The 22,715-nt window shown below is 33.2% G+C and overlaps 1 protein-coding gene across 2 annotated transcripts in view; it reads left to right on the top strand.

Annotated features, from left to right (window-relative positions):
- The window catches only part of URI1 (URI1 prefoldin like chaperone), a 73,693-nt gene that overhangs the window by 24,612 nt on the left and 26,366 nt on the right, over nucleotides 1-22,715 (top strand). The window contains exon 2 of one of the 2 annotated variants that reach the window (XM_074211453.1): nucleotides 14,525-14,559. In XM_074211453.1, the coding sequence (XP_074067554.1) occupies nucleotides 14,525-14,559 (35 nt within the window). Of the gene's footprint in view, nucleotides 1-13,487; nucleotides 18,072-22,715 lie in introns of those variants that run through there. The other variant, XM_074211454.1, reaches the window with a different exon arrangement.

Genomic DNA, 22,715 nt, shown 5'->3' on the forward strand with positions numbered 1-22,715 from the left:
ACTCAGGTACTCCTGATTCCAAGGCCAGTGCTCTATCCACTGCGCCACCTAGCTGCCCCTTTGGTAAAATTTTTAGATTTCAGTCACCTAAGATAAAAACATTGCCATTTTTGAGACTTAATTTTGATGTCACGGCTAAAATTCCTTTAACTGATCTGACTAGATAGGGTATTCTTTGTTCAACATAAGGAACAGGACACCAAGAACAGCGTGTACACACACACACACACACACACACACACACACACGAGGTGGACAGTGCATGTATTATCAGTCTTATTTCCCTGTTTTTATAGACGAGAAAACTGAAGCTTTGAGTTTGTAATTTAACCAAAATGACTGGACTTCTCAATCCTTTATTTCTTTTATGTCATGTTGTTTCCAAGGTAATGTAATTTTTTAATAGAAAGCCAAGTAATATATATATATATATGTATATATATACATATATATATATATATGTAATTATTATTGATTAATTTAGGTGCTCAAGATATTCCAGAATTTATAAAACTAAAATTTCAGAACTGGAAGAGATAATTTTGAAGTAATCTAGTCCAAATTACTCTTTCAGCAAATGAAGAAACTGGGAGTTTGTGACTTGTCCAGAATTACAGTGCTTATTATTAGCTGACCTAGGTTTGTCTTGTCAAATATAGTTCTGTTGAAAAAAATAGGAGTTGGTCAATTTTCTTTTAGACTTAATTTTGAGGAAGGAATTTAACAGTCCTTTAATGTAATTTCTTTTCTTTTCTTTTTTTTGCAAGGCAAATGGGGTTAAGTGGTTTGCCCAAGGCCACACAGCTAGGTAATTATTAAGTATCTGAGACTGGATTTGAACCCAGGTACTCCTGACTCCAAGGCCGGTGCTTTATCCACTAAGCCACCTAGCCGCCCTTTAATGTAATTTCTTGAATGAGTTCAGTTATATTAATAGTCACATCTGTGACTTATTTTTTCTGAAGGAGAAATCATCTGATGGGAAGTCGAGGAAAACTTCATGGGAGGGGGCATAGTTTTGGAGTTGATCTTTTAATAGAAAAAACTTCAACAAATAGAAATAGAGAATGATGTCTATTCTGAGACCGGTGAATAGTATTAGCAGAGGCACAGGGTGAGAGGGCAGTAAAAGAAACAGATGGAAAGTGAAACAAAGCACTAAGTCCACTCCAGTGAAATGGTCCTAAAGTGAATATCCAGCAAAGGAAATTCAGGAGTGGTTAGAAAGGAGAGTGGATAGAGAACCAGGAAAGAGTAGTGTCATGAAAACCTAGAGAGTAGTAGTAAGTATTAAGAAGAAGGTGATTGTTAGTGTCAAAGGTTTGAAAAGGTCAAAAAGGTGATGATTTCAAAGAGGCAATTGGATTAGTAATGAGGAGATTGTTAGTAACTTTGAAGAGAACAGTTTTGAATGGTGAGTTTGGAAGTTGGACTCTAAAGAAAGAAGGAAGTCTAGGCACTTATTAAAAATACCTCAAAGGAGTCTAGCTACAGGGGGAGGAGAGATATGGGATGACAAGTGATAGAGATAAAGGAATTGAGAGTTTTCTGAGGATGGGAGGAGACATGGGCATGTTTGTAGGCAGTTGGAAAATAGTCCCTAGACAGGGAGGGATTGATGACAAATCAGAATAGTGATGATAAGAGGGTTAATTGCTAGAGAATACAGAATAGAAGGGGATTATTTGTGCATGTAGATAAGGAGATAGGACCATCTTGTCATGTGAAGTGTGTGAAGGAGTAGATAGGTGTGGAAGACCTATGGTTGATGTGAGCTGAGGAGGGGGAAGAAAAGAGAGTTCATGGGGAATGGTCTTTTTTTTCCTGTAAAATATGAGGCAAGGTTTTCCATTAGAGAAGGACACGTATGGGAAGTATGAAAAGGTATTGAAAAACTATTTTGTTAGGAAGGCATAGAAGGATCTTTTTGCTGAGTGCTGAAGTTATGTAGCAACTTTGTATAAGACTTAATCAGCACTGTTTTGTGATTTTTTTTTCAGTATTTAAGAGCAGTGACAATGAATGGTAGGAGTGAGCTATGGTTCATGCTGGACAGTGCAAGATAGACAATAAGGGAAGGGGGTAAATGGGACATGAGAAAAGGGGACAGTGTAGAGTTGAACTGGTTCACCAAGGAATCAGGACAGGAAAGCGAGAAAGGTATAGAACTGATAGGAAAGAACTGAGATGGTTGTTCAGATGTTTCATTTGGGTTCGACTTTTTATGGCACTCTTGGGAATTAAACGAGTGGTTTGCCATTCTCTCCTCCAGCTCATTTTACAGATGAGAAAACTGAGGCAGATTGGGTAAAGTGGCTTACCCAGGAATCACACAGCTATTTATTTGCTGGGCCAGATCAGAACTCACAGAGATGAGACTTCCTGATTTTAGGTGTCCCAGGCTCTATCTACCGTGCCAGCTACTTCACTGACCCTGACTGGAGGCAGAGAAAGCTATAAAATGAAAATAGATTGTCATCAGATAAGATAATTTGAGTTTCATAAAAATAGTTTTAGTGAACTTGTAGATGACCATATTTGAGTGTGGCTTAGTTGGAGTGGAGGAGTGGGTTATGTCAGATAAGCAAGTTGAACTGTGAGAGAGGGCAGGAGTTAAGGAGTGAAGAGACTGAACCAGGCATTGAGGAAAGAAGAGCTGTGTCTTGAAGTCTGGTAGATAACAGGGACTAGAGTTTTGAATGGGTGGTAGATAAGGATGGAATCTGTATTCCTCACCAGACCAGATTCAATTCCCAGACAAGGAGCTAGATAACCAGGTATCAAGTTGGATAGAGTCCTGGGTCTGAAATCAGGAGGACTCATCTCTTTGTAAGTTCAAACTTGGTCTCAGATACTAGTTGTGAGCCTGGGCAAGTCAGTTAACCCTGTCTGTCTCAAATTCCTCATCTGAAAAATGAACTGAAGTAGGAAATGGCAAACCACTCTAGCATCTTTGTCAAGAAAACCTAATTGGAGTTAGAGTCAGTAACAGCTGAATTTGCCTGAATCTCAAAGGAAGTGGTGGTAGAAGGGGGAGAAGCTAGAAGTAGTAGTGATAGTGGATGTGGAACAAAGAACAATCCAACTCCACCTCAGCTAGTGAATTGGGAGGATTTAGTGAAAGGTGTTGGAAAGAGAATTCTGGTAGGTTGTCTACTGGAATTTGTCCTCTAGATGAAGTCCTCTTTTAGGGCCTTAGGCAGTTTAGACTTGATGACTGGTACTGGGAACCAAAGGAATGGTGTTATTCCCCTTGTCCAGAGGCTGTCATTTACTGATGGAAAGGTTTTTTTTTTTACTTCTTACTGGAGGTTGTTGGATTGTACAGAATCTTCAATGTCAGGGTCAGGAATTTAAACATTATTATATACAATGGAAAAACTGCTTCAGTTTAGATTCAGAGGAGTTCCTAACTTTGCAACTTTACTATACAAATTAAAAAAATCACTGAAACTCAGTTTTCTCATTGGTAAAATGAGGGGGTTTGAATAGATGATCTAAGGCATTCCTTTTAATTCTACTTAAATAATCCTATCACTTGGAAGTTCTTGTGAATTGATCTATTTTCCCCACATTTGGAATCTTGAGTCATGAATTTAGAATTGGAAGGGACCTTGGAGATCATGTAGTCTAACTTAATTTTTTTAAAGTTAAAAAAATTTTTTTAGTTTTTTTTTTTTTGCAAGGCAAATGGGGTTAAGTGGCTTGCCCAAGGCCACACAGCTAGGTAATTATTAAGTGTTTGAGGCCAGATTTGAACTCAGGTACTCTTAACTGCAGGTCCGGTGCTCTTGATCCACTGTACCACCTAGCCACCCCTCCAACTTCATTTTAAAGAATATATGCTCTAAGAAATTTGTATTTCTTTTAAGGAAAAAATTCATCTTTTATATATGTTCCTTCATATATAAAAAAATGCAACAACCCACTGTTAATAAATTCTTTGTTTTATTTTTTGTTTTGCAAGGCAGTGGAGTTAAGTGGCTTGCCCAAGGCCACACAGCTAGGTAATTATTAAGTGTCTGAGGCCAGATTTGAACTCAGGTACTCTTGACTCCAGGGCTGGTGCTCTATCCACTGCCACCTAGCTGCCCCCTAATTCTTTGCTTTTTTTTATGATTTTCTGATGTTGACGAATTTGTCCTTAATCATCTATATACTTTATTACCTTGATTAAGCCTGTGATCTATGACTTATTGATTGATTTGCACTCTGCCCAATGTTAGATTTTATGATTGCTGTTAAATAACCTTTAGAGTATTTTCAGCCTTACAGAACCTTATTTCATTGGATAATTCAGATTCCTGCCCTTTAAGGTTAGGGATGGTAATTGGATCTCTAATTTCATTGATAAAGGGAATTCCTAAATGAGCAAATTTCTTCTATCAGTTCTATCAGTGCCTTAATAAAAGTTCAATTTCTTCATCTGTAAAATCTAAATCTATAAAATGAAGGGGTTGAATTATTTAAACAATCTAGTTTAGCCTATAAGCTAAATTAACGTTCAAATGATAACAGTAACAAATGACACTTAGCATTTTTGCAGACATCTCCTTTGTTCCTCACTTCAAGCCTGGGATGTTTATACTATCAATAGGTTTATTTCTTACAGATGAATAAAATGAATGTCAGGTTGAAGTGACTGACCTAAGTAGGTTTTTATACCTAGTCCTGTGGTTGAACTCAGACCTCTTTTTGATGCTAGTTCCAACTAGCATCAATTTCATCAATACAACTAATTCACTGTATATCTCTGTTAAGTTGCTTAACATCCCTAAAATCTAGTAACTAGTGAACTGATATCAGCATTAACTGGCCCCACTAGAAGCTCATGTAAAAATTTATAATTCTATCACTAAATTAGAACTCTTAAACAACCTATAATTATTAGTATTTGAAGAATGTGAGTAATATTTGATTACACTAAATTAAAGAGCTCCCAATCTATCTTACCTTTTCTCACCTTGATTTAATAATAGCCTGAATTTTCTAAATTTGGGATTTTAACCCATGTTAATAGCTTTGACCTATTAGGTAACAAAGCTATGAGTAATCTGAACCATTTACTGTTCTCATCATTTTATTATGCAGTTTTGCTCATCTATTAAAATGAGCTTACTCTTGATATGAAGTAATTTAGGTTATGTTACTATTTGAATCACTTGTCATGCATTACCTCTAATAATGGACAGTACTTTAAGAATTTATAATGCATTTAGGTCTACTGTAAGTCTAGCAATTTCTTGACAAAGACACCTTACCTTTCCTAGATTGGGTTTCTACTCTTTTTTTTTTTCAGGAAAATCAGAAATATTTTATTCAATAATACATATAAATTTACTGCATTATCCAAGTGACCTCCTAGATTGTTCTTGTGTAGACAGGTATTTAAAAGACTTTTGTAGACCAGGTGACAGGTTCCTCATTTCTGCCTTCAGCTAATACAGCAGTATATTGTTTTCTTTTTCTTTTTCTCCTGTCTGTCTGTCTGTCTGTCTGTCTATCTATCTATTCATCCATTCATTCATTTCCTTTCTTTATTTTTTATTTTTTCCCCCCTAATTACATGGAAAATCAAGTTTTAATATTTGGTTCCAAAACTTTTCAGTTCCAAATTCTTTCCCTTCCTCCCATCCTACTCTCTCTCAATGAGAAAGCAAGTTACTTGAAAAAAAGGTTAAAAATGTGTAATCATGAAAAACATTACAATAGTCATGTTATAGAAGTAAACTTAACCCCCTCCGCTGCATGCACGTGCGTGAGCATGCGCGCGTGCACGCACACACACACACACACACACATACACACACATATACAAAGAGAAATCTCAAGAAAATAAAGTGAAAAGAAAAGCATGCTTCAGTCTATATTCAGACATCATCACCTATGTCTTTGAGATGCATAGCATTCTTTATCATAAATCCTTCAAAATTCTCTGGGGTCACAGCATTGCTGAGAAAAGGTATGCTTTTCACAACTGATCATCTTTTATTATTGCTATGTCTTTGTATACAGTAAATTTCCCCAATGCATTTGCTTATGTAAGTTTTTTCCTGAGAGTATCCTGTTCATCATTGCACATAACAGAACAGCATTTCATTTCAATCACATACCACAATTTGTTCAGCCATTCCCTAAATGCTGGACATCTCAATTTCCAACTCCCCACCAGCCGAAAAGAGTTGCTATAAATAAATACCGTATACATATAGGTTCTTCCTGTATTTCATCTCTTCTGGAATAAATCCCTAGACCAAAGGGTAGGCATGGTTTTATAGCCCTTTGGATATTGCTTCAAATTGTTCTATAGAATTGTTAAATTATTTCACATCTCTTCTAACAGTTCATCAATATCTTAATTTCCCTACATCCTATCTTGCATATTTGTCATTTTCTCCTATCCTATTAGCTAATCCAGTAGGTCTAAGGCAGAATTGTTCCAACCTGCACTTCTATCAATAGTGAGTTAGGACATTTAAAAAAATTGATTTAAATAGTTTGCATTGATACATGATATGAAAACTCTTTGTATCTCTTGATCATTTATCATGTGGGGAATGGCGCTTATTTTTTATAAATTTGATTCAGTTCCCCATGTTTAAGAAATGAGGTCTTTATCAGAGAAACTTGTTTCATTACTTTTTTCCTAGTTGCTATTGCTAACTATTTCCCTCCAACTATTCCTCCACCCTTTCACATGTAAAATTTTGCATCTGACTTCTTCCCACATTCTTCCCCCCCCATCCTTATTTCTCATCCCTTTTCTATTTTCCTCTAGGGTAAGACAGATTTCCTTACCCAATTGAGTGTGTATGTTATTCCCTCTCTATTCCAATGAGAGTAAGGCTCATTTACCTCCCTTCCATTTTCCCCATCTTCCACTTCATTGCAAAAGCTTTTTCTAGCCTCTTTTATGTGAAATAGCATATCCCATTCTACCTCTCCTTTCCCTTTTCTCCTGGTACATTCCTTTCTTCACCATTGACTCTATCTTTTTAATATACCTTCAAATTCAACTTCCAACTGTGCCTTATCTACATATGTTCCTTCTAACCACCATAATAAATGAGAAAATTAATTTGAGTTTATTAGTATCATCTTCCCATAGGAATATAAGCAGTTCAAAATCATTAAGTCCCTTATGATTTATCTTTTCTAGTTACCTTTTTATGCCACTTTTCTGTTCTGCTCTTCGTTTCATCAGGAAAGTTTGAAAGTCCTCTTTTTCATTGAATATCCATCTTTTCCCCTGAGAGTGTAGTATGTTCAGTTTTGCTGGAAAATTGATTCTTGGTTGTAATCCAAGCTCTTTATGCCTTTGGTATATCATATTACAAGCTCTGTGATTCCTTATTGTAGAAGCTTTTAAATTTTGTGTTATCCTGATTTGTGGCTCCATGGTATTTGAATCGTTTCCTTTCTGGCTGCTTGCAATATTTTCTCCTTGACTTGTGAGTTCTGGCAGTTTTCATTTTGGTATCTTTTTTAGGAAGTGATCGGTGAATTCTTTCAATTTCTATTTTACTTTCCGCTTCTTAGAGTATCAAGGCAGTTTTCTTTCTTGAAAAATGACATCTAGGCTCTTTTTTTTTTGGGTCATAGCTTTCAGGTATTTTATAATTTTCAAATTATCTCTCCTGGATCTGTTTTCCTGGTCAGTTGTCATTCCAGTGAGATTCACATTTTCCTCTAGTTTTTCATTCTTTTGGTTTTATTTTATTATTTATTGATTTCTCACAAAGTCCTCAGTTTCCCTTAGCTCCATTCTATATTTTAAAGAATTATTTTTAGAGAGCTTTTGTATCTCCTTTTTTCATTTGACCAGTTGTGCTTTTTAAGGCATTTTTCTCCTCATTGACCTTTTGGGCCACTTTTTTTATTTGACTCCATCTGGTTTTTAAGATTTTATTTTCCTCAGTATATTTTTGTAACTCTTCACCAAGCTACTGACTTGATTTTCATGATTTTCTGGTATCATTCTCATTTCTCTTCCCAATTTTTCTTTTACCTCCCTTACTTGATTTTCAGAATATTTTTTGAACTTTTCCATGGCCTGAGAGCAATTCATATTTTTCTTAGAAGCTTTGGATGCAGAAACTTTGACTTTGTTATCTTCATCAAAGTGTATATTTTGATCCACCATAAAACCAAAGTAATTGTCTATGGTCAGATTTTTTTTCTTCTGTTGTTTGCTCATTTCCCCAATCTATGACTTGATTTTTAACTCGTTTTTTAAGGTTGGACTCTGCTTCCAGGGTGGAGAACACACTGTCCCAAGCTTTTGATTATTTTTGCAGCTATTTTTAGAGATACCTCTAAAGACCTGCAAAATTTCATTTCCTCCAAGATCTTCTGAGAAGCTATGACTGCTTTTTTTTTTTTTTTTTTTAAGATTTTCTAAGGCAATGGGGTTAGTGGCTTGCCCAAGGCCACACGACTAGGTAATTATTAAGTGTCTGAGGCCGGATTTGAACTCAGGTACTCCTGACTCCAAGGCCAGTACTCTATCCACTATGCCACCTAGCCGCCCCTATGACTGCTTTCTTAATGTGTGCTCTGATCTGTGGGTGACTACAGGCACTAACCTCTGCTCTGGTGCTGTGAGGAGGGTTCCCTGCTTCATTAAGGTAGTAAGCTCTGTGATACTTCTGTGCTCCTTTATTTGAGACTGGGACCACAGACTACAAATCTGAGTATGAGCAAAGCAGGGATTGCTATCTCCTCTGCACCCCTGTAGACTGAGCACTCTGGAAGCGGCTGCCAGATGGCTCCTGATGTCTGTTTCTGTTCACTGGGATTGGGTCTGCGCTTAGACCTTAGCTGAATTGGACTCCCCTCTCACGCTGCTGTGGAATAGTTTTTTTGCTGACCTTCCAAATTGTCCTTGGCAATCCCTGGACTGAGAGGTCTGGACACTGCCACTGCTGCCACTGACCCAGGCACCTCGCACACAGTCTGCTGGATGACTGGAACTGGTTCCCTCTAGTTTGGCTCGGGCTGCACTGCAGGTTCTTTGAAACCCTAGTTTAACAGATATTTCCTATGGAGCTTCCAAGTTGTCTTGGACTAGGAAATTATTTCACCCAATCTTTTTGTGAGTTCTGCTACTCCAGAATTTGCTTAATATAACTATTTAAAGGTATTTGGAGTGGTTTGGGGGAGAACTAGGATGAGTCCCTGCCTTTACTCTGTCATTTTGACTCAGTTCCCCTGATTTCTACCCTTAACAGTGATCATCTCAAGTTTTATTTCATGTTTTTGAGGTTTAAGAATAAAAATATGACTTTATCTTTTATAGTCCTTTTGGGTAGTAGATAATTGAGTTATTTATCCAAAGAGGATTAGAAAACCTTCCCTACTAATATGTATTTGCCTAAATTCTTAGAGGTATATAGCAAGATCTATTCATCCACAGAAACCCAGGTTTGTCTAATAAGAGAAAAGAGAATAGATATGAATTAACGTAGCAAATTGGGTGGTAATACAGAAGGAATTATATGCATTTTACTGAAGTGTTCAGAACTATGAAGGAAAAGGGTACTGAAAGGAGAAAGTATGCATAGATGGATTCTGTGCAGAAAACACAGGGAATAAAGTTCTGTGTAAAGAAAAGAGATGAGGGGGCGGCTAGGTGGCACAGTGGATAGAGCAACGACCCTGGAGTCAGGAGGACCTGAGTTCAAATGCGGCCTCAGACACTTAATAATTACCTAGCTGTGTGGCCTTAGGCAAGCCACTTAACGCCATTGCCTTGCAAAAAGAAAAGAAAAGAAAAGAAAAGAGATGCAGTCAGAAATTTATTTGTGTAAGAGGAAACTAGGCATACCTGAATGTTCAGAGAATCTGCCTTCAAAAAAGAGATAGAAAACCCATGCAATGAAAGATGTACATTAGATAAATGTTGAAGTTTCGAATTTGATTTGTTCTAGGTAAATATTAGAGAAAAATGTGTTATACAGAGGATTTTTACATCATCAGAATGTTCTCAGAACTCAAGCAAATGTCTCTGGCACACTATAATTAGAAAATCATTTACTTTAAAAATTGATAATTTTTTAAAAAACATATGTCATGGTTTAAAAAATAACTACAATCTTATTGTAGTGAACATTTTATCTGTACTTTTAGCTCTGTTGTCAAAACACTATTCTTTACAAAAATATCAATTTAAACATTTTTCATTTATGCCAATAAAGTTTTGGTAATAAAATGACTCAGTTAATTGGTAAGATATCCTTTTAAGTAGCAATTTTGAAAACAAAGATTACAAAGTACTAAGAATACATACTACAAGAGTCAGACCATTTAATTGCTGAAAACTTTAATCAAAACAGTGCAAAAACTAGTATTTTATTAACTCAGGCTCTTAAGGAATAATTGAAAAATTTTAAAAATGACTTTGGAGAAGATGCATGTCGTTTAAAGACATGTATCATTTGGAACTTCCTGAAGTTAAGTGCCCTGATGGTTTTTTTTAATACTGATTTTGGTACCGATGTGGTTTTGTATTTAATATGGAAAACTAGAGTGATGCCCCCTTGTGGTCCCTGAACATAGGCACATACGTGTGTGTGTGCGCGTGCTTTATACATATATATATATATATATAACATACACTACTCACACATATGAACACTAAACTAAAACTGGTTGCTTTTTAGGTATTTGAACTGGATTATCTTGTGAGTTATAATAGACATTTTTACTCTTATAATGAGCTTGTAAAGAAAGTATCTTGTGAATTTAGCTGTGAGGTTTCTTAAAGAGAGTTCAGTGATATTTATGTATTTTAATGTTTGTAGATGTCTCTGAGACTTCTAAGTAGCAGAACAGATGCTTATCTGCATTGATAAGAAAGTATTTGTTATACCAATGAAGTTATAGGTCTGATTTTTCCCCCAGCAGGGGTAGAGAGTGTCTTGCTGTGGCATTGGTATGGAGATGATCTTGGTTTCTCACACTATAGACAGATCAGTGATGCATAGACTCTGGCAGGAACTATCACCATGAAAAGCTTGGGTTGGTCTTCTGAAAACCAATTTGGCCAACTTTGAAAAGATTTATCATCAGAAGGTTGTAACTACCAATTTATTTTTTTGAGAAAGGGTTAGAAGGGCAATGTAGCCCATGAAGACTGAATTTTTGGGATAGGAGGACCTCAGTTTAAATTTTAGATCTCCTATATACTGTCCATGTAATTTTGTATGGTCACTTTTCTCCCTGGACCTTAGGTTCCTTTTCTATAGAACAGCTGAAATGGGAGGTTCCTGAGGCCTATTCCATTCCTAAATCTAGTCTAAAAGATACGGATGGATTGAGATCATTTTTGGAGGGAAGGCCCATGCCACTAAAATCACATCGGAGATTCTTATATCTTTTAGTGTTTTCCTTACATTAACCATTTATGGCAGCACAATTATTGTTTTTCCCATTATATAGAGGAGGGAACAGATTTAGAAGAGGAGAAATGACTTTCCTAAAGGCAGGGAACTATGTGACTTACATGTGGTAAAGTTAAGTTGATTTTTGAAACAATTATCTTTTGACTTTATGTTACAGTGGTTCTACTACTCTGTGAAATCCTTGGTTGAATATGTAACCAAATAGAAAGATAATTTATTCAGTAAGTTTTTTATGATTAAACGATTTTTCTTAGGCAGCAGTTAGTAGTAACTTATTATAAAATGATAAAAAGCTTTACACAAATGAAAATAGAGTAGATTTGCACATGTAGAAGGGTTTACTTTTTAAAAATAAAATGGATCCTAGTGATACTTCATTTAATAATTATATATTAATATAAAACCTATATGTTGACTACAAAGTTATAAAACAGATTTATGTTTGACACAAAATCAGTCTTATTACTTTATTACCAAATGATATAGCTATTTGTGCAAACAAATTGAAAATTGCAATAATTGCTTTTCTACAATTAAGTCACTTGTGTTTATTTTTATATGTAAATGAATGAACCTGTGTTCCTCTTATGAAGAAATGAGTTGAGGTTTCATGAGATTATTTAAATTTCATCAAGAAATCAAGTGGTTGTTACTGTTCAAATCAGGTATACTCAGGTGGCATATATTCCTCTTTCTAAAATTTTTTCTTAGCATTGTAGAAAAGTAATTTAAAAATACTTAGCTCCCCCCCAAAACCCTTTCTTTTACCTCAAAAATTTGTTGGCAAAAAACAACAGAAATTCTCCAAATATAAAAAAGATTACCCTAAAATATTTATCAGAAAACTTATTTTTCTTTTCTTTCCCCTTTGGGGAATTTACTTGGTCAGTGTTACCTTTCTTAGTTTTCAGAATTTGGCTTGCTCTAAGGCAACTTTTATTTAATGCTTTATCTGATTCTGTAAATACCTTATCTCATTATCAGATACTTTGGTCTAAGTGTATGTAAGGGAATATTTGGAGGTAAATTGTTCTTCTGAGAAACACTAAGTTGCTTCTTTGTTCTACCCTTCAATATCTATTCACTTTTTTTTTCAGGGAGGAAAAATGAAATTAAAATTGATTTGTGTCCTTCTTTTGAGGAAAGGAAAAAGGGGTGAGATATATAGGGTGATAGAAGCAGCATATGCTACCCTAACCAATGACTTGTTTTTTAAACATTAAAAGCATATGTACCCAATTTACATATTTACTAATTAAAAAGTCTTCCTGGAAACATTAAGTAGACTATCTTCTATAACCTTTAACATTGTTGCTAATGGATATAGCCTAGAAAATTTCATAGAAGGTTCTTTAAATAATGTAAATGATTATGAATATGTAACTAGTTAATATGCAGCTACAAAAGGATTATCGTGTAGAGGTTAATGAACATGCTGCTCTTATGGTTTGCAGGGCTTTTCTTTTTGTGCTTTTAGCTTACTTCATGCATGGGAAGACATGCATTGAAAATGGAAAGCATCCTGTCTTGTTTTTGGTCTCATCTTTTAATGGGCCAATTAAATAGGAACTTTTAAGAAGGATTTCATAAAAATTTCTTTTTTTTTCAATTTACACTTAATTTTGTTTGTCTGTTGTATAATCACTACCAGATCTGAAACAGTTAAATGAATCGATGTGGTTTTAGTATAGCTCTTCCAGATGTAAAGCCAGTACTTTATTATATATTGCAACTTATTAAGTGTTGCTACATGATTGATACTTACTGGGAAAACTTCATTTTAAAGCTGATTTTTTATTCTGAATTAATACTAGATTTAGGTCTATGGTTATAGCATTTTTAAAAATAGCATTGCAGTCTCAGTATTTAAAAGATAGTAAAGGAGGACATTTGTGTTAAGAATTGTTAAAATGTTAGAAATTAGTAGGAAGTTTAACTTTTTTTGTAGTTTGGAATAAAATATATTGACTATATATATACATATATATGTATGTGTATATATATATGTGTATATGTGTATATATGTGTGTGTGTGTATATATATATATATATATATATATATATATATATATATATATATATATATATCAGTAAGACTCCAGGTGGTGAATCTCAAATTAGGTGACATTTTAACATTTTTTTTAAATTTTAATTTCTTTATTTGTTATATAAGGATCATATTGTTGAAGTTCTTGGAACAGATTAGATACATGAAAGTATGAGTGGAAAAATGGTCTTAAGTTTTCTGTACTATTATTCAAATGTTTTCCTGGTGCTTTTACTTAATGTAAGCTGAGTCATATTTGGGCATATCTTTTCTAAAATTTTGGAAGTGCTTTACTGTGATCAAACATGTTTTTTCATAAATGATTTTTTTTAAATTCAACCATACTAGGAAAACAAATAGCTTTTGTGCTTGTTTTATATAGCCAGAGAAATATAACATAGAAATAGTCAGTTTTAAAAGACTAAGATGTTATGTTTAGAAACATTCTAAGATTGATATTTAATCTCTTTAGGGATCTAGGTTTAATAATTCATAGGAAAAAATGTACTGTTCAAAGTATGTCTTTATCCCAAATATATACTTGAAAATTCATCAGTAGCATTGATGAATTTTTTTTAATGCTTCAGAATAAAAATTATAGCTCAAGATACTTGGAGATACTGATACTGATAAAGTAAAACAGTTTCAGTACTATCATATATATATATATTTAATATATTTATATATTACTGAGAAAGTGTGGATATTACATTGTTATCTTGTTATTTTTAACATTTTCATATTCTATGAAATATGTAACATCGAAAATGGTATATAGATTGTGCAGAATCCTAGTTATCTTATGTCACCTAATAGTTATAGAGCAAATATTGTACCCCCAAAATGAAATGAAAAGCTGTAATTTGTCCTGCAGTTATCAGCCTGCATTCTGGTGTTATGATAGAGTATACTGCTTAAAGACTAACATTCACTTCCCAGTGCATTGACAAATAAAAATGTCCATAGAGCTGCTGTGAAATCTGTGAAGCTGCTGTTGTAGTTTTCTGATACAGTGACATTGCAGCTGTGTGCTGATCATTGTTTTTTCATGAGCAGTTATCTGTTTTAATGACAGGTGGTCACTGGCTGCCAAGAAAAGATCCAGCATTGGTAAGTGAAAACTGTTTGATTACATGTGTAAAACATTGACAAAGTTAACTTACTTGTGTTTCAGTTAAGTAAAATATAATTGTTATGATGTTAGTTGAATTTTCTTAGTATTAGTAGCTATTGAATGATAATTTTTATCTTACTGTTTTATTGTGCTTTATCCTTTCCACATGTTTATTTGCTTACAGTATCTATGCTCAGATGTTTTGAAGTCCACAGAAATAGTTTTCCCTTATAATTGCCCTCTTTTTAAGAGTAAAAAAAATATATAAAAATTATTATAGGAAGAATACTGAACCATTTTTTGAATCTGTCTAATCTTAGAAATGATCTATTTTGAAAGAAATTCTTATTAGTGGAGAAGAATATTAGAATTCCCTTTTGTTTTTTGAATAAGAAAATGAGGTGGGATAAATTTTTTCAAAGTTTAAGAAATTTGACATATTTCTACCCTGAATCAGCATTTTTCTCAGAACAACAGATTTGGTGGAGGGGGATTATTGAAGAGGTAAGGTTAGGGGTTTATTTAGTATTTTTATGTGCCAATCTATGGTTATTAGAACACATGCTTGTTAAGTAACACTTAGATATGACATTTCAGGAAAATATACAATTTAATGGAGAATGAAACCTTAGGAGTTACCATGAGGTATAGCAGTTGATCTTATAGATATCAAATTACAATATAGCCCTGCTGTGTTTACCAAGATTTTACTAAGAGAACAACGGGGGCTGTCCTGATGATTGTTTGCAGGGTTATTGCAGAAATCATAGGAACTGCCCCTTTTAGTGTTGAGATTAAACCTTTGGTTATACACCATCAAGCATATAATATTTTAAATTTATTTTAAGAGGCTTTCTCTTCATGCCTGAGAAATCTCCAAGGAAATAATTTAGTTAGTGTATGTCAATTTTTTTTTTTTGGCTTAAATGCACATGGTCTGCAAGCAGGGATAAGAGTAAAAAAAAATCAGTGCAATCTATATATATCATCATACTAAATTTTCACTATTTGCTTACAGAAAATAATCTAAAAACTACTAAATTCTACATATATTAACATATTATATATGTATTGAAAGGCTGCATTAATTTTCAATAAGAGTAGCATTATCATTGTGCTCACTGGTGCTACGATTATGTCTGTCAATGTTTCTATAATATACCTTTATTTTGGAAACCCTTTTATGACTTTTTCCATATACATTCAGATTAATACATGAAATACAGGTTCCTCATTTAGGAATGAAACTTTTTTTCTTATCCCTCCTATTTGTTAGAAATCTATTTTTAGAGTAATAGAACTTCTCTTAAGGCCAGCTAGTTTAGCATTAGCTTTGCTGTATAGATGAATCTTTTGTGTTAGCACAAAAATGAATCTTCTCTTTTTTGGCATGGCAAAATCAAGTTTAGTGTGGGTTAAAGTAAATTTGCAGCAGTGATATGTTAACAGTCTTATGGAGATGAGCTAATATCAAGGATATGAGATCTAACTGGCACAAACAATTCAATGGGGAAAGATAATCATCACGAGGCACTTGTTGATAAGATCAATCAAAATATGGCTTTCAGATTGTAATACAAAAGTGATTACTGAAGTTTCTGGAAAGGTTAGTGAAAAATAAAAGATTAAAAATGAAGATATTAGCTTATAATAGCTGATAGTGCAATAGTGCTTTAAAATTTAAAGCATTTTATAAATATTATTTCATTTAATATTAAATTCAGTGTATTTTGATCTTTCACGAGAAATTGGACAAAATTGCCTTCCCCCAAAACTAGATTTCTTGGTTATGAAATATGCCATGTTTAATACTATCTGTAAAAATGGCTTCAAAGCTTTCAGTGGAAAATTCCAAAATTTTTAAGAACCAAGAAAGTTTATGTTAAAAACAAAAATGAGGAAACTGTTAATTTTTTTCTTTGCTTTGATATCAGTGCCATTGTTCATGTAGGATTCATCCCACCAAGGAGAAATAGCTAATCAGGCTCATTATGTAGAAGTTCTTAAGTATTTGAGAGATTCTATTTGATACAAAAGGAGAGATCTTTGGTCCAATGATTACTTTTTTCCCCCCACGAAAGTACTGTAGCACACATTTTTTTTTTTTGTGTGTGAACCTCTTATAGTCAAAAATGTATTAGTCTGATCATCCACCTTATTCAGCAGATTTGCTTTAGGTGACATTAGATTATTTCCAGTTATTAAATCTTCTTTTAAGGAAGAGATATTTGTCACTATTTAAGTCATTACTTTTCTCCATCAAAGCCATTTTCAAATATTTTATGTCACTTGGTAGTGAAAGTAAAGGTTTGATAGGCAATTCTGAATTACATAGCTATAATTACTTTTTGAACCATACTCAATGAAGTTTTCTTCCTTACCAGGCTCCTAAACTGCCTTCCTTTCCCATTGAACCAGTTTGTGTGTTCAGTGAATGCAACTAAGTCTAGTTTATAAGAAAAATCAAATTAGGAAGACAATTCTATTGAGAAAATCTTCTCTCTGTTATCATGGATAACTGAGGGAACTCTAGCATGGTATAGCTATATTTTATAATAAAATTTTATTCATTTTCTTCCATAAGAAATATAGTTTTAATATTCTTATTTGTAAGCATTGAAGATACTAATGTTAAATATTCCAAATTTTCTAGAGGTGATGTGCTGTTGATAGTAGGTTTTGTATAATAATAATCACCATAATGATATTATTTACTATTTGCCAGGTTATTATATTAAATGCTTTAAAATTATGGTCTTATTTGATCCTTATAGCAACACTGAGAGGTAGGTATGTTATTATTATCTCCATTTTAAAGGTGAGGAAACTGAGACTATGAGAGGTTAAGGGACTTACCCAGAATCACACAGGTAGCAAGTGACTGAGGTTATATTTGAAATTAGGTCTTTTGATTATCCCCATTATTCTATGACTGTGCACTATGGTGCCCCCTAGCTGCCCCCATGAAAATATATGTGCCATTTTCAGTTGTAGATAGGTAAGTGTTGTATCCACAACACCTTCATCCTGAAGTTCCTGATCTGTTTTGGAGAGTATGAGAGTATTTGCTGAAGTTGCATAACAGACTTGTGTTCCTGTAACATTTAACTTTTTTATTTTTTATTAGTTTTTTTAACTTCTTATCAATGATTTTCTTTCACTCTCACTAGGTGAGTAGATAGATAAAAGTACACTGAATTTAATTTTAAATGAAATAATTTTTATAAAATGCTTTAAAATCTTAAAGCACTATTGTACTATCAGTTATCATCAGTTAATATCTTCACTTTTAATCATTTTTCAGCTTTTATTTGCACTGATGTTAAATATGAGAAAGTTGAGGCACAGATCTCACAATTAACTGGTTTTATAGTTTGTGGTAGAAATGGAACTGAAACTCAGTCCCTGTGACTGTAACCCAGTGTTATCTAGCCCAGGTTAAATGCTGGAGTTGGAGTCAGGAGACCAGGGTTTGAATTCTACCTTAGACACGACCATGTGACAGTAGGTAAGTCACTTTATCTTTGAGTCTTAGTTTACTGATCTGTAAAATGAGGATAATAATACTTGTTCTATATTTTAGAGAATTGAGAACTTTAAGAGTTTTTGCAAACATCTTAAAGATTATCAGCTATTTATTCATATTTATGATAGAGATAATGGTAGGTTAAATATAAAGTTATATTTTTTAAAGTGTATAAACACATTTTTATAAAACTGATTAAATATTACCCAAGCCAAAATAGTATCCCATTTCACACATAATAATTTAACTCTAGAAATTTTATTTCATTGATTGCTTCTCAGGAAAATCACCAGTCGATACAAGAGGACTAGTTTGCTCATTTCTAGTTATAGTCATCAATTTTTTAAACATATTTTATTGGAGTAATGAAAAAGTATATGTCTATTCATGAACATTGTTTGACCAAATCTGTTTCTCAGAAATGTTAGCATTGTTAAGAAGGAAGTTGGGTCTTCTATTTTATTAGCATTGAAAATAAATTGTCCTTTATTAAGACATTGATTTTTTAAGAAAGTAGGATGACTGATATTTAGAAATTTTAGTTTTCATAATGAATGATGTCAAACAATGAAACAGACATGTAAGGTTTTAACTATTTAAATCATTCTCATTGCTTAATATAATCATAATACAAGTTCCTTCTGGAAAATTCAGCTTAAATTTTTTTCCTCATGTCTCCTACTCCTCCAAACCTGCACACTTTTCATATATTTTTCAAGATGTTTTTAGAGAAATGTAACGTCTTGACTATACACACAAACTTGATGTGATTCAAAATGTAATATGTGTTCTTTGTGGGAAACAAAGTGGATGTGCTGGAAAATATTTGCTTGGTTGTGCATTCTTACTTTCAGAAAGAATGATTTTCTTCTGTCTAAATCTAGAAATGCCTTGTGAAATTACATCCTCCCCTTAAATAGCTTTTGGGCATAATTATAAAAACCTTTCTTAAATGAAACTTAGCATCTTGAAAGGTTATCATTTAAGTTTAGTCTCTTAAAAATTTAAAATTTCACAAATTAAAACCTTTTTAAAGGAATTTTATCAGAAAACTTAAAACTTTTAATGATTGAATAAAATTTGAACAAATTGAATTTTACTTATATGAAAATAAAATTTTATGTTAAAAATGTCAGGAAATAACTTAGTTAATGAAAAAACTTGGCAGAAGATTTGTAATTGACACCAGTCAACTCTTATTTATAAGACCTTCCAACTCTAAAACAAATCAAATTCAGCAAATCTCATTGCTTTTGGCCAGTGATTAAATCTCTTTCTTTTTTGTTGTTTTAAGCTGGTCCCAGAATTTCTTGTGTCACTTTTATCCTAAGCAAGTGATGTAGAACTTGGTTCATTCTCCAAACAGTTATTCTTCTTGTCAATTGCATTCATGTTGATGATCAGAGACATTGCGACACTCTTGTTTTTTTTTTTTTTATGGTTTTTATAATACCTTAAGAGTGAAACATTTCTTAGGGGATTAGTGCTGATCTGCAGGGTTAAATCTCACTCTTATCCTCCCTCCCAACTCCCATCCCCCCCTTTTTTTTTGGTGAGAAGAAATTGAGGACTCAAACCTGTGTGATTGGCAGGACTCACAAAAGAAAGAAGTATAAGTCTCCTAGACTTCCATGTTATTAATGTTTCATGCCTTTATTTCTGAGAAGAATGTATCCTATGGATTTGCACCTTGACAGAAATTCTTAATGAAGAATTTGAAACTTTATTCATATTGTTTTGGTCACCAAAGCTTTTTGTACCTTTACTAACCTGCATATAGTTGAAAAAGCAACCATAGACTAATGAGACTATGTTAAACATATCAAATATTTCACACATACCCAAAATGTGTTTTCTCTATCACCCCATTATTTAAAAAAATTTTTAAAAGCTTTTTAAAAAGGCAAATGAAAGATAGTGAAAAAATTATCTTTTTTGAAGTACAACATCAGTGTGTATTCATTAGAGACAAGTAGTTTTTGGATACTAATTTTAACAGTTACTTTGATTACAGTCCCTTTTCTCTTTGGTGTTTGATCAAAATAGATTTTTAGTTACAAAATTGAACAAAAATTGAAATGTAAAGGTTTCTCTTTCTCAAAGTTTTAAGTAATATAATGAGGACATTATTGAAACCTATGAAAACAGAAAGAGCCCTTTTGTATGTTAGTGTATGTATAAGTCAATGTAACTTTTTGATCTCGAATTTCAGGAGCTATAGTCTCCTAACTAAATTATTTAGGGCAACTATTTAGAGATCATCCTCTTGCCAAGTATTATACATTGGACATTCAGGCTTACTGACTAATTCAGCCTTTATAAGAGTTCTTCAGGTTTTGATTTTTTCCAGTCAAGAACACAGCTTTACTTTCACTGGCCTACTTTCTTCAGTTGACGGTATTTTAAAACACCCCCTCCCCCCCATTTCCTTTTTTCTTTGAAGTGGCTTTTATTTAGTTTTAGTGTGGTTCAAAAGAACTAACTTTTCAGGAATGCAAGAGAAATAAAATCTCAAAAATAACTGAAACTCACATTTTACCTGTTTTCCTTTATGTCATTACAGTATTCCTTAGAGTATAATTATTAGCAGTACAGTACCTGGCACATAGTAGTCAGTTAATAAATACTTGATAGTTTTAGAATTGGATAACTTAGCAGACTTAGATTAGTTTGAAGGAGATTTCTTTCTTTACTAGTATCAACTTAATAGTTTCTTGGTGATTTTGAGCATGTGGAGAAGATTTTTTTTGGGGGAGGGCTTTTTTCCCTTGGCATATAAGCTTTGAAATAGAAACACATAGTATGCTAACTCTAATAATGCCCTCCAAATACAGCAACATTTAAGTGATCATCAGAGTCTTTGACCTGTACAAAATATGTACATAAATAGTGAAAAGGAGGAAATTTTAAAAAATTCAGTGTCTTTAGTAAGGTTTTATATAAGTAGTAAGAATTTTATATCTCCATAAGGAAAGATAATTCCTTGAGTAATGTTTTTTCCCCTGAGAATTTAAAAAGTGACTTAGGTACTATGTAGAAAAATCAATATATTTTCCATATAAAATATTCCCCAGGGATATCTTATATGCTTTTTAAAAATAAATTTAAGGGAGATCCTCGAAATATAGCTGAACAGGATATAAAGGGAAAAATAATGCAAATATATTAGATAGAATTCCAGATTAGACATAAAATGAGCTCTGGTTTTGTTTTTATACCTACTTGTTGCAAAGTCTTTGTTGATCTTTTAATATAAATTTGCCCCATGTATAGTTTCTTTATCCAATTTGAAATAATTTTACCAGACAGTTAAAAAAAATGGATCATAGATCTAGAGCTAAACTCATTTTACACCTGAGGAAAAAATCAGGCACAGAAGAGAAGTGATTTATCATTGCAGGGTCACATGGTAAGAATCTGAAGTGGGATTTGAACCCAGGTTTTGTTGATTCCAACTCCAATATATACCACTTTGTTTCTGATGGTTTGAGAGTGAATGAGATAATCATTGAAAGAGCCCACTGATAGACAACTTTTGGTTATTGTTATTAAATATGTTAATTTCCATTCAGAATATGGATAGTAAGTAAACTTATAATTTTTATTCAATTTTATTATCAGGAGTAATTAGTTTATGACTTATATATGCTTCTACACCCCTCAAAGTCTCCCCCCACCCCAAGATGTTTGATATCTTTTATTTCTGTTGACTGTTTCATCTCTGTTTAATTGCCTCTTTTGGACATTTCAGCTCTCATTTTCTCTTTGTATGCTCATTGATTATAACCTAGCAGATCACCCTCTTGAAACATTGCCACCAACCCAGTGATTGTGAAAAAGAGTGTTTTTGCTTGTTCTTCTGGAGTGATTTTTTTAGAGAGGAACTAAACAGAGATAACTGTGGGGAGGAAAATAGATTAAATAATGAATGCAGATGCTATTTCACCTAAAGAATATTGGCTGCCACATACCACTCAGTTTCAAAAAAATGTTTTATTTTTAAATTTTCTCTCCCTCTCATCCTTCACTCCTATTGGGAAAAAAAAAAGAAAAACAAAACTCCTATAGTCAAGAAAACCAAATTCTCACATTGAATTTTTCCAAAATTATATATCTTATTCTACATCTGGAATCCATCACTACTCTGAAAGGAGGTAGTAGGTAGCATGCATTATGATTAGGCCTCTGGAAATGTGGTTCGTCATTGCATTGATCACAGTTAAGATTTTCTAAGATTATTTTTCTTTAGGGTATTTTTCTGGTTCTACTGACTTCACTCTATATCAGTTCACAGTTCTTCCCAGGTTTCTTTGAAGTTATCCCTTTTGTTTCTTGTGGTACAGTATTTCATTATATTCCTGTATCATAATTTGACTATTTCTCATTTGATAGGCACTCCTTACTTTGTAGTTCCTTACCATTATAAATCTAACTCTTACAAATATTTTTGTACATAAGGATCCTTTCAAATGTGATTAAAAAAATTCCAAAGCCTCGCTTTTATTGCCTCCCTTTCTCATTTTTCCTGACCCACAAAACAGTATGAATAATTGAGTTTAAATGTATTGAAAAATTTTTGACTTTTCTCTGGTAAATGTCTCCTCACAACAATTGAATAAAATTCAC

Source organism: Macrotis lagotis, chromosome 1 (assembly GCF_037893015.1).
Source record: "Macrotis lagotis isolate mMagLag1 chromosome 1, bilby.v1.9.chrom.fasta, whole genome shotgun sequence".
NCBI lineage: Eukaryota > Metazoa > Chordata > Mammalia > Peramelemorphia > Peramelidae > Macrotis > Macrotis lagotis.